Raw genomic sequence first — 20,230 nt, forward strand, 5'->3', positions numbered from 1 at the left:
GTTAACCAGCATTAAAGAAACTAATGATTTCGGGTGTGCGCTACTGCGAGCACATCATTAAAAATATGCACAATTTACTTATTAGAAAACAAAACAGCTAGTCCTAGGATTACGTCACTCAACACTTAACCGCACAAATTCAATCCACAGTCACTCCAAACATATTTATTGATAGGAAGCAAGGTATCGTCGGTTATCATTCAAAAGAAGCCAAGGTAGTTTTTAACATTAGTTCTGTTGGAATTAAGATAAAGCTTTAAATAAGATCAACGATATAATGAGCTCATGTTAGCATACCAGTTGTTATGAACAAAAAGAACCAGCAATTAGATAGTATCAATGAGACTGGCCATCATACAGTGAGAATATTAGCGTGTTTTTACAAAATGAGTTGTTTCAAAATGTAAGTTACATGATTTCTGAAGACTACAAATGTGTATGAAAGTGTTAAACAAATAGTTTATTCCTTACATCCTTGTATATATAAATGTATGTATAAGGCCAACTTTGAAAAGAGCTAGTATAAGTAACAAAATACAGCTGTAAATATTGAAAATGAATCCAAGTAATAACAACCAATGAAATTTCAAATGAACTACCATACATGGAAAGATATACAAATGAAGGAAAAAAGCACTTAAGGGAATAGGCTTTTATATATATATATATATATATATATATATATATATATATATATATATATATATATATATATATATATATATATATGTTTACATTAGTAAATAAACTCTAAGAAAAACACTGAATAACGAGGCTTTACACCAGGTTTTGATGAAATGAGAAAACATTTATCAAAAGTTAATTAGTATTAACTATTTGTCAACATGTTCCTGAGTATTGGGAACATGTTATAGTAAACATTTACAATCCTAATTGTGTATTGTATGTATTGAATGTTATATAACTTACTTTTATTTTTCTTAGATGAAACAATAGAATTATATACTTTGATGATATGAATAGTCGAGTTATTTTTTGAAAGGGAATTTTCGGAAGCTGTTCAGATTTTTGTTATTGTTGTTGTTGTCATTATTACCAATACAATTATTAGTGAAGACAATTTGTCACATTTGAATTAGAAGAGAATTGAGTAGAACAATTATTTTTCCCTCTCAATTCTGATGTTAATTCAATTTATACAAAACAAATGTATATTATTATATATGTATAAACTGGTCTATATACATATATATAGCGATATTGTTTACTGAATAAAATATACACACAATTACTGGATAAATTGAAGTGATATTTCAAGTGAACTATATGAAAAAAAAGCATAGAATAGAATAGAATAGAAAGTGAATAAATTTCAACTATAAAATCTTTGGATTAAAGATAAACACATACATTCATATATTTGACAGCAGTTAAATCAACGAATAGATAAGAATTTAGGGAAAGCAATTTAGATGATAAATATCACATTATATATTTAACTTTCACTATATATAAACTATCTATTGACAGAAGAATCATGAGCCTGACGTATAGTACTGCTAGTACCAGGTGCCAAACTACCTGGAATAGTAGAACCTCGATTATATTTATCCACAACCCGTTGCAATCTAGCATTCTCTGCCTTAAGATCTTCCAGTTTTGATTGAACCTCTCTCAGCTAAATTTTTTTAAAAAAGTACAAAAATGTACAAAAAAGCAATTGTACAGTCTATAAGGTCAGAAAAGTAATAACACAATAACAGACACAGTATTTGTCTATTATTTATGTAAGACACTTACTTCATCAGTAGAGTTAATCTAAAGAATAATATTATTACAGAGTCTTAAGCGGTGTGATAATTTAATGTAAACTAATAATGCTATTCAATAATTTAAATACTGGTTAATAGTAAATACAATAGGTAAATGATGATGATAAAGAAGAATATGCAATTTTTGTAAATTCATGATTGATTCTATTGAGTGTTAGATAATACTGAAAAAAAGTAATTCGGAATGAAAACACTAAAAGATATTGCTATTTTCAAAGAAATCATGAAAAACAAACACATACAGTACTGTAATCAATTATTCATCTAGATAATTGTTTACTTTCGAAAAAAAATTTTCTGGAATAGATAGATTGCGGTTAGTAGTGAAGACTAGGATGCAGGTTTCGCCCTATTCGGGACTCTTCACTTGGATGTACCTGTATCGCATCACTGTTAATGTTCATGCTGAGGTCCGAACCCAATACTTATCATTTCTAAGTATCAACGAGTAATCCACTAAGCTACCCATTTCAGATAGCCACAAATTTGTAAAATAAGTATAGCGTTTATATCATTATCCGTAAGAGTTTGAACTATCCTGATTTTGATATTCAGGACTGAACTTTGGTCGGTCTTAATTTGAACTCATGCTATCTAGCATCAGTTCAAAAATGTTTGTTCTGTTTGAGCCTTTAAAAAAACGTACACATACTTTTCGGAAACTCTACCATAAAATATACAAACTATCAAACTGTTACCTGTTAAACATTTTGATAAACTTTTCAACTTAAATCATTGTTTATATAAAATAAATAGAATGTGGCTAGCAGTTGAATCTAGAACATGTGTTTCGTCCCGTTTGGAAAATATCAAACTAATGTATCTGCAGTCGAAACAATTACAGATTAAACTAAATCGCTATTGTTTATTTTGTTTTTATCAGTTTGAAAGACACAGATTTTATCAAATTTTTAAATTGCGCTAATTATCAGTAATCTTTGTATCCATGACAGATTCATCATTAAACAAAATATCAACTAAATCAAATGTCAAGAAAATAAGTAAAAAAAACCTTCAACATGGGCTAATAATAATGAAAATTTAGCTGAACTGAAATAAACTAAGCTAAGAAAACCTCACACACAAAAAACTTACCTCACGTTGACATTTTCTTCGATCTTGTTTTAAAATTTCTTCTTGTTCTTCACAAGCATCAGCTATGGCTTTATATCGTTTAGTTTGACCTTCCAAACGCACAATCTATAAATTGAGATTATCCATTCCATTAGATGGTTGTTATATAAAATTCATTATGACAATTTAAGAAAAAATTCTGTGAGTGTAACCACAAGAACAGTCTAGTTAATGAAAATTATCAAAGAGAATGATTACGAGGTGGATTAGTCAGTCAATCAAATGCAACGTAGAACCTGGCATATCCCCACATAGCTTCAAGTTTGTACAAGGAGGCACCGAAATATATGTGCGCCACACTTCATCATTCGAATTGTGTGAGGGCTGCGATACTAACCAGGCGCCCAAACCAATGCATATGGTTTTCTTTGGGGACCACTCTCAGAGTTTTTGACTCAGAGATCTAATCCACAAAGCAGTGGAGTAATTTTAAGAGAGGCAGTCTCATGGTAGCCGGTGATCAGCAATAGGTCATACACCATTTTTCCCCCAGGATCCAGGGGCCCTTGTGCACCATTAGTTTGGAATCAGGGTTTTCCAACTTCCCTAGGTGAATCCTCTATAACCAACAACCCTAAACAAAACCCCCGCCACGAGAAGGCAGTCCTGTATACGCGTAGTCATATGAGGGTATTCGGAGAGAGCGGGGATCCCTCACTGTCAACCGTACCAGGGCATTTCGAGGCTTCAAGTTCTTACATGCTATCATTAAAGTAAGAGAAGAATGTAAAGGTTAGTTTCAGAGATGTAGTTACAGGATTAACAGCTCCGGGAAAATACTAGGCATTCAAGATACAACTCGAGGGAATTAGCGAAATAATGAAACAAAAATTTGCAATGAATTCAAAAACTTAGAATCTAAGGAAAAACAAAGAGTAGATGGATCCGAGTTATTACGAACCATTTTAAGCCATATTATACAAATTCTCTAACAAGATATCCTAACTAATGGTTATAGACTTTGAGTAATATAACACAGAATCGGTCACAATGGAGTAATTCTCTTAAAGTTCTTAGAAAACGTTTTTGGATTCTGTAAATCTATATTTTTTAAAAAAAAATCTATGCCTGATTATTTTTACAACCGGTAGTACTGTTATTACTACTTATACTACCTTAGCAGCTCTGTTCTGATGTTGTAACAGCTTGAACTGATACGCATATGTACCATGCCCTATGTTGCATGACTAACTGGACGAGAACAATAGAATATATGATGGTTTAGTAGGAGTATTCGCAATAATAGTACTATCCGAGATTTACTTCAGCTTATTCATTGAAAAAATTATGAGCTTGAACGCTGTCATCCCTAATACAGTATTATACTTTATGTCTACCGATTTTCAATATCCTTCAATTTAGTAATTATATTCCATTTATATTCTGTTTTCGTTCTAGCCTATTATAAACATTTTAGACAACTGAAAACCATCTCGATCATTTTTGTTAATGATGCCAAAGTTCCTTATTTTACGGAAAATTTATTATTAAAGCTGTATACTTGTATTACTAGTTAATCAGTATACATGTGGCGTATGCTACTTATGTTGACAGATATGAGTTGTATGTAGCCGCAATCAGAAGTGGAATGCTTGGTAGAAGATTCAATTAAAAGTAACAGAAGAAAAATAGAAGAGCAATCGAAATAACAACAGAATTAAAGGAATAACCAAGTAAGTAAAAGACAACGCAAAGAAGATATGCATATGATGTATTTATTGTATGATTTTCATATTTTGCTTAACAACAGTGTGATTATTCATTAAACAATAAAACTGGTTATCCCCACTTAAGTTCTCGTCCACTACATTCATAGATAACATTGTTGAAAAGATTATTTCCTTTACTGATTTGTCTTTATTTGTTTTTCAACGACACAAATAGTTTATTCCACTAACCCATAAACACTGAATACATATTGACTTGATTAATTATCGTCTTAAGTTTTAAAACAGAAACAAATTATTTATTATGAACAGTGTAAATAAATAAACAATAGTGATAAAAGTTTATGCTTTCTAGAAATAAATAGCCCTACGGAAAAAAAACATTTCACATACTTCATGATGACGTTAAGCGTTAATATAGAAAGCATGAAAAGTTTACACTAATAATGCTTAATCCAGTGGTTTTTATTATTAATCTAATGTAATTCTCAAAGCCATAAACAGGTGCTATTGATGTTGAATTACAAAACAATGCAAAATTATCAGTATAGGGTTGTGGAGATCGTTGAGTTTAAATTGAGGTCATGAATCGAGTCCCGTGTTAAGAACTGTGGGTGAGCACTGTTGAGGAGTCTCACACTATGACGAAACATCTGTCCATTGCTTCCAGGTTTTCAAAGGTGGTCTAACACTAGTCGATCCATGGTCTCGGTACAAAATTAGTTTAGTTACTTGTGTATTGTCAAGATTTCAATCAATAAGAAAAAATATAACGTTAAGAATTACTCGTGGACTGATTTCAGTCACTCACCTTGTAAAGTATTACATAACTTCAACTAGTCGACAATAATCAAAATACAGTATATATGATGGAAAATCATGTAAAACTATGTAAAAGAATACAATAGCCAAATATAAATATATTAACACTAAGTACTTTGAATCAATAATATCGCATTAATTTTCCTCAAACCAATGTTTGATAATACTTTGATTCCCATTTGTTAATTACACTTTTTTTCAATATCAGTTAGTAAGAAGACATTGTTTCGAGTAAGACAAATTACTACCAAAAATATTGTTGTGAATGCTAACGAATATCCACAAATGATTTGTATCGTTGACAACCAAAAACAAAACAGGTTGTTTGTTAGTCACTATGACTAGGTAATATTTAATACAAATGTAAACATAGACACACACATCTACGCTTGAAGGTACAGAAATATTATAAAAAGCGAAGGAAAGATTTCTAGCATAGAATATTTACATTATAAATGACCAGATCTGTAACTAATTTGCATATATATATCAATGCACATCATCCTGGCCTTTTAAATCCATAATACTTTCTACTGAATTGATTGTAGGTACTGTTGTAATTAAAAACAGTTCAAAATGGAAACAAAACAAAACATTATTAGTATTATTATTACTATTATTGGAGTGCAACCGCATGGCAAATTAATGTATTGATAAACAAATTGAATGTACACGTTTCACAATAAAGTCAAAACAACATATTGAAAAGATGTGTTTACCATGTATACATATTTACTTAATCAATATCTATTCTAATGAACTGTAGGTGAAAACGTTATGTTCAAAAAAACAAGTTGGTTGTGCACAACTGAAGTGTATGTATATGGCTATGGACCAACACAACACATACAAACACACATATAAGGTAGGAAACACGTGACCGGTGAAACAATATTTCACTCGTGAAAGTCATGGTGCATTTTTGCTTTCAGTAGTTGTTTAAGCAGATATTCCGATGGATGTAAAGCACACATCATAGACACAAAGTAACAACTAGTAAATATTGGACATATTAATTGGAAACACAGGAGTTGGAAGCTATTTGCTGTATATTTTTACTGGCTGAAATCCAAATACAAAAAAGAGGGCGCCAGGTTAAATATGGTGTCATAACTAAGCGGGAGATAATATGCGTAGGAAGGCGTAACTATCTTTGATGGAGTATGTGTGAAAATTATGATTCATAAGTGACGATTTTAAACAATATGACTAAAAATGTTTCAGTGACACAGATGTGCTCATGTTAGGTAGTGAGATTCGATAATAATTTCATATTTTCCAATGCCCATGTTTTATTCTTTTATTCTGAGGTCATACGTTTCATAATCGAGATATTTTTTAATAATACAAACACTAACACTACTTCAATTTCTTTAGCCATGAATCTTGTTAGTATCCTTAAGCGTTGACCTGATGGCATAAAGTGTGACGATGTGCATGCGTTTGTAGCAAGTTGTACACTGTTTATGATTGATCAACGCGATGTTTCTGCTACAAACTTATCATGCATCAATTTCAACGTTAACATCATTCTACACAGACTAGACACTTTCTACATAAGAGGTTAAGTAATAATGAAGAGTAGTAATAAATGTTAAACAAGAAAATAGCAACAATATACACAGTAAAACACAATAACACTGTAAATACTAAAGTCATAGATACTGGGGGCTTAAGTATCAATGGGAAAAAGACGTCAACACAAATGCATACTAACATATATTTATATAATGATTGAAGTGACACATTAACACCGTTGGATGTCAGCTTAGTGGTTTAAAGTTAAGCGTTTGTGAGCGAGACCGAAGGTCATCGGTTCTATTCTCGCGTGTGAGGTCGTGGTTGCGCACAGCTGAGCAGTCCCATACTGGAACAAAACAGCCGTCCAGTTTTTTCAGGCTTTCAGTGGTGATCTAATATTGATTGGTTCATGGTTTCAATGAGAACGCGAAGCCCAACAGAAAATATATAAATTTTTGGTGTCAGAGTTACACACCACTATATATATTGAAAATAGTGGTCAGGACAGTGGAACAGCCATATATTCGCAGTTCCGTCGTGTAAGGAAGTTTGTGAAAACTCCCATCCAAATCATATTTCCCCACTAACCTTTCGTGATATCTGGGAAATTGTTCCCGCTATTCATTTGTTATCTATCGAATCTCTTTATATGTCTAATACGCGAAAACTTAATACTGACTTCCTAGCCGCTTTCTAGATTTCCCGTATAATTCCTTCAATTGGATCGCGAGTAGTAGAAAAAGGCACGAAGTAAGAATGGAAGTTTTGTTTCAAAGATCACTTATGTACAGAAAATGAGAATATCTATAGGATTAAGGGTGGTCTTGACTTTCTAGGGGATTTCGGAGACACACAAAACTTATTAACAAAGTAATTATCAAATCAAGTTGCAACACAATCCTTAGTTTTTCTAGACGTTTCTGGGATCTTTTTGTACTCAATGATAAATGGATGAAATGTTTTTAGCCTTTTCGCAGCTTTTAGAGACAACAGCAGAGAATTTTTGAAGCTCCGTGCACTTATGATCAAATAGTTGGAAATACAGTTTCAGATAAAACTTTAAGGAGTGTGACAACTAATGATACTAACTGGCATTTGAGACCGAAATAGACAGAAAATGAATCTAAACTTAAACAATCTTCTGCTTAAGACCCAGAGTATGATAGACATCGCTTACAATTTGAAACATTAAATTGATAATTAACTCATTCAAGAAAAAAAAACAATTTAAAGCTACAAAATGAAAACCAAAACAGTTGTGAATCTTTTATCAGTCAACATGAATAAATTGTTCTATTGAATTAAAAATTTAAAGATGGACGTAATAAAAGTCTGCGAATAATGAAACTCACATCGCTTTCAAGAGCTGATATCTTTTGAGATGATTCATGAAATTTCAGTTTATATTCTTGAGCTTGATTACGACTTTCTATTGAGAAATAAGTTTTTTCCATAAAAAAAACGAGATAAAAAAAGAAAGGACGATAATTAGAGAGAAAATAATAAAATAATCGTCATATGGATCAAATTTACTAAAAGGTATAAATGAAGGGTACTTTTTTCAATGAATTCTCAACAGGTCCCACTGTTATAGATTCAAATGCATATTTAAAAGGGGTAACGCCAAGATTAAAGAGAAATACTCCATTTAGAATTACAATTTCTGAAATTTAGGATTGTTAGTGCGAAAATAAAATTGAAATCGCTAAGATTAGCACGAATCTCCCTATAGATCAATTAAAATTATGTGATATGTAATCAGAGTAAATGTAGATAAAAATTTTAATGTTGAAGTGACTAATGTGCGATGTTAACTGTACTTTAAACGATGTATTTGCACTTGGCGTTATCCCCTATGGAACATTAATTTGGCAGAAGAAGGCGTTTATTGAAGTGTCAAAATGTATAGGAAAACAGGTGTATTTACAGTTTTTGTGACAGATTGTAACATCATTATGATCCAGCCTAATTGCAAGCAGAAAATTTATACAACCATCTGATCACAGAATGTCACGTCGATACTCTGGAAAGTTCTATCGGGATATGACTGAACGGAATTTCTTCGTCTCCTTTAGAGCAGCTGGAGGCTTCGTTGCGACTTCCGGGAGCCGTTTCAACAACTTACACTATTACTACTCTGGTATTTATATTTGATAATTTGATTATGTGGTGTTTTGATACAAAGCAGCAAATATATATGTCCCAGGTTCTACATCATTTACGATTTATTGATCTATATATAAAACATAAATATTTATTCAATTCCATTGTTTAATGGAAAATTTGCTTCCCACATGATTAACTCCACCGTCACACCGAATTCCTATTAAAGTTGAAGATATAGAACTGCTGAAGGCAGTCAGCAAGGTGTGTGGTGAATCTTTCAAGGTCATAATTAATATGGTTGTGGATAGACATCTAAAGTCATGCAAACTACTGGTAGGTGTTATTTTATCAGATACTAACCATCCCCTTCACTCTTATCTTACTCCTTGTATATCTTATGGTAGAACGAGACGTAATTACATTAAACTCCATGCACGCAAGCAGAAGTATAAAATTTCTATAATACCTTACCTAGCAAATATACTCTGTGACGAGCAGGCTGTTAGAGTTAACCTAGTCAATAACCTGCATTCTTAACATGTCTCTAATTTGAAAAGTTGTACAGTTTTTCAGATTTTTTTAAACCTTTTTCCCATTTTTTGTCTTTGTTTCTGTTTTTTGTGTAAGAAACTTGTTGAAATACACTATGCTGAAAATTCTATATTGTACCAAAATATAATATTGAATAAAGCCATTAATAATAATAACAATAATAATAATAAATTAGGGGGGTAAATAAGAGAGATGTAACTACTCTACTAAGAATTATTCATACATATTTTTACTGTGTAGTCACTAAATACTTGTATTAAAGTAATTTTTATATTGTTGTTATCCTTCAGCCTTTATTTCATTCATTGAACGTTACTATATGTTTCACCATTCTTAAATTATTGTTGATTAACCATATATATATTGCTAAGTTTTCTCAGTACACATGACTTAGTTATGTGAACATTGTGATATTTTGTGATGCGGAGTTGTAGTCATTTAATTACTATGTATAATTCTGTGAGCTTTAGAGTCAGAATAACAATGAAAGATAACATGATAATATGTTATTTTAATTGCAATCGTTGTCTACTGATTGGTCACTGAGAATAGAAGCTAGGTGGACCAATAAGAAATAAAACTCCACGACCACTGTTATAGCGTTATCGGATGTAAGTGAATGTGTCATTAGAGGACTCGCTAAAATGATGTGACTCGATCAAAAGGATAATACGTGTTTGAATTTATAACACAGAATTTCACCCAGTAATTTAAATGTAATGAGTACATAACCGTACAGTAATATGTCCTATATGTCGAATACTGTGCGTTATTGGGTCATATTTATAGGATTTAAAAATTTTAAGCTATAACAAAATGTATGTATGAATGTTTTTACTTTTTCTCTAAAAATTTTCAATAATAGGTACTCGATTTGTAGTCAAATTGAAGGGATTGTCATCAATACGTACAGAAATAATTTACCTATACTGTTGTATCAATAAACAAAGAAAAATACAATATTTCTAATTTAATAAGATTGAATTATTTTACTTGGATTGTTAAGTCAACTACTTCAATCGTATTATGGTGTATGCTAGTTATGTTGACAGATATAAGTAGTAGTTAGCCGCGATCGGAAGTGGAATATCTGGTAGAAGATTTTATTGAAGGGAACAGGAAGGAAATAGAAGAGCAAACGAAATAACAACAGAATCAAAGGAATAATGGAGTAGATAAAGGACAGCGCAAAGAAGATATGTAAATGATGTATTTAATATATGATCCCCATATTTTACAAAAGTACTGTGTAATTTTGCATTAAATAATAAATTACCTTTTCCCACCTGAGTTCTCGTTCATTACAATATTAATAAAGATTCGAGAAACATGCGATGATTGGAAAAAAACTATAAGCTTATTAGACGAATCAGTAATAAAACACTGAATATTAATAATTATATTTTAAATGGCGAATTTGCCATTAAGGCTTTCTCTAGTTTCTTTTTTTTCAAGCTCAATACTTTGATAATGAGAACTAGAAAATGTTAAAACTGATATAGATGAATATAAATCAGTACTCTGATATACATAAAGAAAATATTGATTTGTAATGGATACAGAAGAGAGAGAAAGAGGACAAATAAACACAAATGTACATGCCCACACACACGCGCACGCAACATAGCAACTTCAATTTCAAATAAACCCTTCAACAGAGTCATTCATATAAAAGAAAGTGCAAATATGCATATCAATACTTACACAAATACAAACATACACATGCAACCATACATACACATAGATATTAATGTATCTACTTATTGATGTAAATATGATTCAGTTTCTCAACTGAATTACACAAAATTGATATTGCAAGTCATAGTGACCATAATTATTCTATATTCAGTCACGAGGTTACGAGGGAATTGTGATTCATAAAGTTATTTCATTGTAATTTTATAGATATTCCATTAAAGTACTAAGTATTAAATAGAAGGCTATTGAAAAACTCATATTGGAAAGATAATAATAATAAAAATAAAAATAAAAGCAAAAATAATAATGACCAAGATTAAAACAGAAGAAAGTAGTAAGCAAAGATGGATAGTGGTTAGTAATGGAATCCAGGACGCGCGTTTCGTCCTATTTGGGACTTGTGAATTAAGGTAGTATCGCGGCAATACGCACGGGATGCACATATGCCAACAAGAGACTGATCAATCGCAGTCCTAAACATCAATCGGGAGATTCAAGTAAGCAATACCAAGTGAATTTAGAAGAAAGTACTATTTTAATTGAAATTAACGGATTCGCTTTTTACACCTACCTATCTAACCATCCATTTATCAGTGGGCCTTAACATACTACAAAGGAAAAGTCAAGATCCTCAAATACAAAACGGAGAACACCAACCCAATCACACTTGATGGAGAAGCTCTGGAGGATGTGGAGTCTTTCGTGTACCTGAACAGCACCATCGATGAACAAGGAGGATCTGATGCAGATGTGCAAGCACTGATTAGAAAAGCAAGAACATTATTTCTACAGTCGAAGAACATATGGAACTCAAAACAACCGTCAACCAATATCAAAGTCACAATCTTCAATACGAACGTGAAGACAGTTCTACTATACGGAGCTGAAACTTGGAAAAGTAATACATCCATCATCAAGAAAGTACAAGTATTTATAAATAGTTGTCTACGCAAGATACTCAACATCCATTGGCCGGATACTATCGACAACAACAACCTACTGTAGGAGAGCACAAACCAGCTTCCAACTGAAGAGGAAATTAAGAAAAGACGTTGGAGGTGGATAGGACATACATTGAGGAAATCACCAAACAGAACCACAGAAAAAGCCCTAACTTGGAATCCTGAAGGGAAAAGGAAAAGAAGACCATGGAACACATCTCGTCGGGAATCGGAACCAAACATGGAGAGAATGAATAGCAACTCCATACAACTTGAAAGGATTGCCCAGGACAGAGCTTGATGGAGAGTGCTGGTGAGTGGCTTATGAACCTCCACAAGGTGTAACAGGCGTAAGTAATCTATCCATTTATCCATCCACTCATCTATTTAAATTAAGTCAATAAGGAAGAAATGAATTGAAGTGAGAACAAATAGCAGAGAACATTTTATTTTTTGTATGAAAAACTAGAAAGTATCGATGATGGTGATACACAAACAATGAGATTTCTTTCTTTAGATAAACAGAATGCACTGATTACCAACAATTATATATATATGAACACAAACTAGCGTATTTTATCAATGTGCATACACATATACTGGGGCATATAAAACAGTACTTTACCCAAAATAGAAAATTAATTATTTGCATACAAACACACACACAAACACAGGACGACAATGAATTTCCATCATTGTTTGACTGAACATAACTATTGTGGTATAATAAAAGTAATAACATTCGTAGTTTTGTCACAGTGAGATACCATCATCAGTCATGTATTTCGAAAACAAAAAAACAATGTCAAACGAAATTAGATAAACAAATGGGTAAAATAGCAGATTAGGAAACAAGAATAGAGAAATACGATTCAATATGTTGACATTTTTGGAGAAACCACTTCAGCAAAATTTCAAGTTACAATATTAATAACCAGAAGTTGTGTTATACATTGTTCAACTAAACATACTTGAACTTATTGTTCGTCTATATAATGAATTTGTTGGTGTATTAATGCATTGATCTAGACAACACTTTACTTCCGATCGACAGATCGAAAGTTTTAGTCTAACACATTCCACTTATTAGTATTTGGATAGAATTCATTAACCTACAATACATGATTGGTGTGCTTTCGTAGACCGATAAACAAATCGATATGTATGGAAGAATTTATTCGACTTTTTGAAGAAGAGAATCACTAGTCTGATCTATTAAGGTAAATTTGTTGTACACTTCCTAATTTAACATGGATAAGACTGTTGGACCTGATTATTAAAAAAAAATTATTTGACATGATTTAAAATCTGTAGTATTCTTACCGAGGTAAAATAAACCAATTTTTTGTGTATCGCCTATCTTTATTAACTTGTTATTAATTTCTTACTGCTGCTGACACCATTATATTCATAGGATTAGAAATCTACTAGTTGATGTTTTTTTCTCTTTGAAGAAATGATTCTTGTTTATTGACTTAGTTTCTAGAAATGGATAACCATTTTCATGAATTTATGTCAGGACGCCGAATGAAAAGGGATAAAATCGCGTGAATATTCAGTTCAGAAAATCGTTTACTGTAGAGATTAGTTCCGTTTAACGTTAAGTATTGGTTACCATATCAAGTAGTGCAAAATTGAGTATATTGTTATTGATTGTTAGAAATTTGGAAGCAATCGGGATGAAGGGTCAAACTAAGGTATCATGCTAGTCAGAACTTATAACTACAATTCTGAGGGAAACGTTCTATAGTTGTGGACTTACATATTCCTATTTGAAGACGCTGAAAAAATGCAGAACGTCTGAAGCAACAACAGTGCTAGTGTTTGAGATGGGTTCCTTTCCATCTAAATATAAAATGTTGCTTCAGGACTGGTTCGCATCAACCTCAGAACTAGTAATAGGCAGTGAAGAGTTGATTGTGGTGATCATGTCACATATCAAAGAAGTCTCATCATCTCCGGTGGGTTAGTTGGCATTGCCAACTTGCGTCAATCGCGTAGTAGATGAGATATCCATCTGCTAACTAAAGGACGGTTACATTGAGCACCAGTTCGCCCTTTTCTACTTTATGGTTGTGTAAACGTCACCTCTAAAAGTAAAGAACGTTTGCAGTTTACTAGAATTCCATCATACAAGTACTCCTTGTACATTTACGGACCATCAAGTCAACAATTTCGAGGTTAACAAGTAGGGTACCATGTAGCGAATCGTGATCGACTGAGATGGTTAGGACATGTAAACCACAATGATAATGTACCAGACTGTACCACTGAGCGACTAATATTAGAACCGTACACAGAGTATCAAATGTTCCTTCAACATTGCAAAGATTTTTTATAAGCACCAACTAGAACAAAACTTAAATTTATGACTTCTGGACGACTATCTACAACCACCTAACTTCCACATATGTACATATAGTGGAGAGGTGACCTAGTGGTTTAAAACTTCCACTATTAGCTATCAAGTCGCAGGTTCGAACCCTGGTCAACTGCTTCAGTTTGAGTAACTGACCAGCACTACTATCCCTCGTAGTTAGAATGTGATTCAAAGTCAAGTATACGAACCCGTACTCAATAAATGGGTATTCAATGAAATTATAGTATTCGTTAACATATGTATACTTATTCAGTGCATAAAGCAATGTCTCTGATATAGAGTAATTAAACTTTCATATAAAAGTCATTTATATTAGACTGTATTACACACCTTTATATTATAGGACATACAATTTAAGCATTGACAAGAAGCAATTCAAGCTTCCAAGATGTAACATAATATGCATAGTATATTAGAATATAATTGAATATCCTATTGAAAAACCTGATCAAAAATTCCATCAATCGACTTAAATCAATTTAAGATTTCCAAGAAAATATTACATTTAAATTATTTATTAGAATCGGGATCCAAATTAATGTTTATATATCCAATTTCGTAATATAGATCAATTAAGCATGTAAGAAAAAACAGTTCTAAACCAAATGATATTTAGAATAAATTATCAGTAAAAACACATGATTCAGTAGAATTGAATTAAGTGTTTTTCTAATGAATGACGCAGAATATAAGTTAAATAGATAGTTGAAAATTTACTAAGATCAAGAAACTACTAAATATATTTACTAGGAATTGGAAAAGAACTTACAAAATTTATGGATGTTCCTGAGAGACCACATCAGATACATCATCATTGAGATAAACAGTCAGTCAGGCATCATCAACGTAAAAACTGACACATGTGTATGTTGGTCCAAAGTGCTTTATTATACTAACATAAAATGAAGTTAACAAGACGAATACCAAAGGATACGAAATAATTGTAGTGGCAACAATGGTAACGGAGGAAAAAATGTGCGAAGACGGAACGAAAAGAAACAACGATATTACCCAGATATCCAACTCACAGGAAATAGAATGGTACTTCAACCTAAGATTAAATATCTTAAAGCCAAGTGTTCCAACCAATTAGTGGTTCTCCTAAACACTTCGATTCGGGTAACCAAGCTAGATCACTACACTCCATACAACAGATAAGATTCTTAAACCGGACTATAAAAACCTGTATTTAGCAAACAAGTTGCAGTAAATAGACAAAAAATATTTGAAATCAATTAACATTGATTCTTACCCTCGTTAAATATTGCCTACCCAATGAAAAAACTAGGTTATAATATTGAAAGGTTCTTTGACCGATCAACTCGAAACACTTATTACTAGTGTTATGTTATTTCAAAGTGCATCAACCGATTGATAGGCTTCGATAAAAGCTTAAAAAAAACTTGAGAAAACCATTGATTGAAAAAGATGTATTGTGATCAATACCCTTACACATGGATAAGAAAATAGAGAACAATATTTAACAGATTCAACACAGAATCTAATAAATTTAATCAGCTTACGTTGTAGTTCATGTTTAATATCTTCTGCATTTGCTATATTTGTACGATTCTTTGAATCATAACGTGTAGTTGGAGCCTCGAAGCGTTTACGTTCTTCTCTTAACTGAGATTCTAATTCTTCAACTCGCGCATCTAATTCGGATCGCATACTAAACAACTGTTGAATTTGCTTATCTGCAAAAAAATGATTAAAAGAAAGAAAAAGTTAGTAATATCTAGTGTTAAACTTATACAAAAAAAACATTATTTTTCGATCAAGGCGTTTTGTGGAGATTAGTTTAATTTATTGATTCTTTATGGACTGACCTTAGCATACATACTTACTTATTTACGCCTGTTACTCCTCGTGAAGGAGCATAGGCCGCTCACCAGCATTCTCCATCCAACCCTATCACAAGCAATCCTTTCCAGCTCCTTCCAGTTTCTATTCATCCTTTTCATATCTGCTTCTATTTCCTGACGTAATGTGTTCTTTGGCCTTCCACTTTTTCACTTCCCTTTAGGATTCCAAGTCAGGGTTTGCCTCGTGATGCAGTTTGATGATTTGCGTAATGTATGTCCTATCCATTTCCATCGTTTTTTCTTAATTTCTTCTTCAGCTGGAAGCTGGTTTGTTCTCTCCTACAAAAGGCTGTTGCTGATGGTATCCGGCCAACGGATGTTGAGTATCTTGCGTAAACAACCATGTATAAATACTTGTACCTTCTTGATGGTGGTTGTTGTAGTTCTCCATGTTTCAGCTCCATACGGTAGAACTGCCTTGACGTTGGTATTAAGGATCCTCACTTTGATATTGGTTGAAAGTTGTTTTGAGTTCCATATGTTCTTCAATTGTAGGAATGCGACCCTTGCTTTGCCAATCCTCGCCTTTACGTTTGCATCTGAACCTCCTTGTTGCATCCCAGGTATGTGAAGGATTCTACATCTTCCAGAGTTTCGCCATCTAGAGTGATTGAACTGCTGTTCTCCGTTTTGAATTGGAGGACCTTGGTTTATCCCTTGTGTATGTTGAGGCCTACTGATGCAGAAACTGCTGCTAGACATTAGCATAGGGATTAGTGAACACAAGGGAACACTGAATACATTTTTTATGTCAGCAGCGCCCACTAATGGCCTGGGTCAGTAATCGATAGCATTGAACGATCATCGTGTCTTACCACCTCTTACTACGATGGGTGAGTTAACTGGTGTAGAAATAGATTGGAAGAGATGTAGGAGTAACTAAATCAAGACGTGGTGTCAGTCCACAAAGTCACTGACTATTGAGTTGACCCATGTTGGTAGATCCACGATAACGCCGGTTGAGGTCTGTGCGCTAACTTCAATCAGTGATTGGAAACGTTCGGCGACATGATACAGAATTGATTACAATAGAGTATTTATATCCATTCTTTATACTACTCTAGATCTTGAGCTCCAATATTTCGTCATACATAACTTTCCAAAAACCTTTTTGATTCATATTCTCAATGCTTAACCCTTATTATTATTATAACCACAATTATTATTATAACAATTCCGTCACTGCTCATCTTATTAATTTTATTTCATTGTGCTAATGTAGTATGAAAACTTTGGTCAACACCCATATATGTACCAGGATTTACTTTGAGCATGGCTGACTAACCGTACTATTTCAGTTTCAAAACGAATTAATTAACATTAAAGTTGAATATCATCATTAATTACCTGTTTTTTTCTAAGAATCACATTATCTATGAGTCATCTTTCTACTACCACTACTCTTACTACTCTGATATTCTGAATTAGTAATTTCATCTCATTGTGATAATATGGTGTGGCAACTTGGACCGATATATATACGTGCCAGGTTTTTGGTGATTATGACTATCGAGAACTTGTTGACGTCGGAAATCCCAAATTCCCATATGGATCCTAACTGAGTGGCTTAGAAGTTGGGCGCTAGCTGTGAGATATGAATACACTATGGTTAAATAAACTTTTTGGCAGGTTCACAGACGTGGACTGTTGAAGAGTGCCATACCACGACGAAAGCTATCAAGATAATCCATGACCTTCGATGCTATCCCTAAATGATTCCAACTGACGAGGACAACCACTGAGGTGTTTTATTGTAATCAAGATAAAACGGTATGTAAACACCACTCAAACCGAAGAAGAGTAACTACAAAAGTGGTACGTTTTAAAGTTTTATGATGATGAGCAATAAATTTTTTTCGAAATGTTATGTATTAAATAATTATGTTTCACTATAATCTCTGTTCAATAAGCTAACAATAAATATTTTAGTCAGTCCATTATATACAATGTAGGGCTCAACATATACATGGGCTCATGATGTTAAATTACATGAATATAGCTGCGGTGTATGCTGCTTATGTAAACAGACATTTGCAAATGGAGTATTTAATGTATGGTTATTATATTTTACCAAGAGATTCTGTAATTTTGTATTAGAAGAGAATTGGTTGTCCCACCTGTGTTCTCGTTCATTACACCACAAGGCTTAATGAGGCCGAGGTTTGGTTAAGGTTAAAGCATTTGATTTTCAGCTACTAAATGGGACATTCGAGACTGGCTCCGTTTACGTCGGTCTGGGCAGCTGAGTTTTATCACTAAATCATTCAATATTCTAGATAAGCCTTCCTAATAAATCAGTTCATCAACAACGTAGAACTTTGTACATATGTACATCAGTTCGAGTTGCCACACCACACTAGCACACAGATACAATTGTCAATTCAAACCCCGTAGTGGTAGAGGTAGTAAAAGTATAAGCAGTAATCGGAAAGATTAGGGTTTGAAGATGTTATTCAAGGAGTATAATCCAGTGAAATAAATTTGGAAAGAGGAAAAAAGGGACATGAAGAATTCAGAAGATCAGAATTTGGGAGAACACAAATAGTGGATGCACCTGCGCCATTGCAAACGATTTTGAGCCATGTCATTGCTAACAAGAGATGACTAGCAAAGAAAACTAAGTTTGGAGCTTCTTATACGATTGCCTTCTTTATTTATTTGTTTATTTGAACACATAAATATTTGTACAAAGGGGCACCGAATACGTATGCGCCAGATGAGTCACTTGATTTGTGTGTGAGCTGTGATACTGCCCAGGTACCCAGACAGAAGCAGGTGGTTTTCTCAGAGGGCCACATCCGGAGCCTTCAACCTAAAGGTCAGATCCACAAGGCAGTGGATCAACGTCAGGAGATTCAGTCCTTCAACTGACTAAAATGCAAATCCGATTTAATATGCGAAAAGTTGGAAGAGATTCAGATATGGGATGGTTTGGTACCATCTTTTCACACTTATATGTATAGGATGAAAGTTGATGTGTTTTATACTCATATTTATATGCCCAGAAAAATGTCTGTTACCATTAATGCTGTAAGGATGATAAATAAGACCATGATTATGAAAATTAGTAATAAGACATATGCCAATGAATATAAAAGTCACACTGTTGGAATCATAGGGGGTCGGAGGTAGTCGACACGACACCCTGGTTGACCTAGGTTTCGTACTAGTTAGCACTCGTCAGCAGGACTTAGTTGTAATCTTGATGGAACCGATGCACCCTGTAGGGTTCGAACTCGCATCATCCAGCTCCACAGCCTGAGATGATTCTGTAAACTAATTGCAATCACCTAGTATCTCGACGTTGTGGATGCGATGTCGAATCACTTAGACCAGTGGCCACATCACAACTTGATCAATAGAATTTGATCAGCACCTAAAAGACTAGACACACATGACATTGGTCACTACTACTCAGTGACCATACTATGCGATAGATCGAAAAACTGGTCTGCTGTCATGGATTGGATTAGTTAGACAGGAATTTGGACCTACAACTCAACAGACAAAGATTAAAGGCTTGAAATACTACTCAGTCACAACCATCACTTTTAACATCCTTACAGAAACTTCAAAGTTTACACCAAACCAAAATCTGTACAAAACACAGATCTGTAAATTAATCAGTTAACGAGCTGAACATTTACTACTTTACGATCTTACTTTTTTGTTGAACACACTGTATATGTAGAAAATTTCAAAACATTCTGCTTATATTCGACAAATGTGAAAATTATATCGAAATTAATTT

General features: G+C 33.1%; 1 protein-coding gene across 2 annotated transcripts in view; it reads right to left on the reverse strand.

Moving 5' to 3' along the window:
* Positions 1 to 737: 737 nt before the first annotated feature.
* The window catches only part of LRRFIP2_1 (Leucine-rich repeat flightless-interacting protein 2), a 29,702-nt gene continuing 10,209 nt past the window's right edge, over positions 738 to 20,230 (reverse strand). Inside the window, exons 8-11 of one of the 2 annotated variants that reach the window (XM_051215554.1) lie at positions 16,138 to 16,311; positions 5,532 to 8,366; positions 2,889 to 5,481; positions 738 to 1,639 (exon numbers count right to left, since the gene is read on the reverse strand). In XM_051215554.1, the coding sequence (XP_051066086.1) occupies positions 8,239 to 8,366; positions 16,138 to 16,311 (302 nt within the window). In that variant the 3' untranslated portion in view covers positions 738 to 1,639; positions 2,889 to 5,481; positions 5,532 to 8,238. The remainder of the gene's footprint in view (positions 1,640 to 2,888; positions 5,482 to 5,531; positions 8,367 to 16,137; positions 16,312 to 20,230) is intronic. The other variant, XM_051215555.1, reaches the window with a different exon arrangement.

This window comes from Schistosoma haematobium, chromosome 4, assembly GCF_000699445.3.
Source record: "Schistosoma haematobium chromosome 4, whole genome shotgun sequence".
Lineage (NCBI taxonomy): Eukaryota > Metazoa > Platyhelminthes > Trematoda > Strigeidida > Schistosomatidae > Schistosoma > Schistosoma haematobium.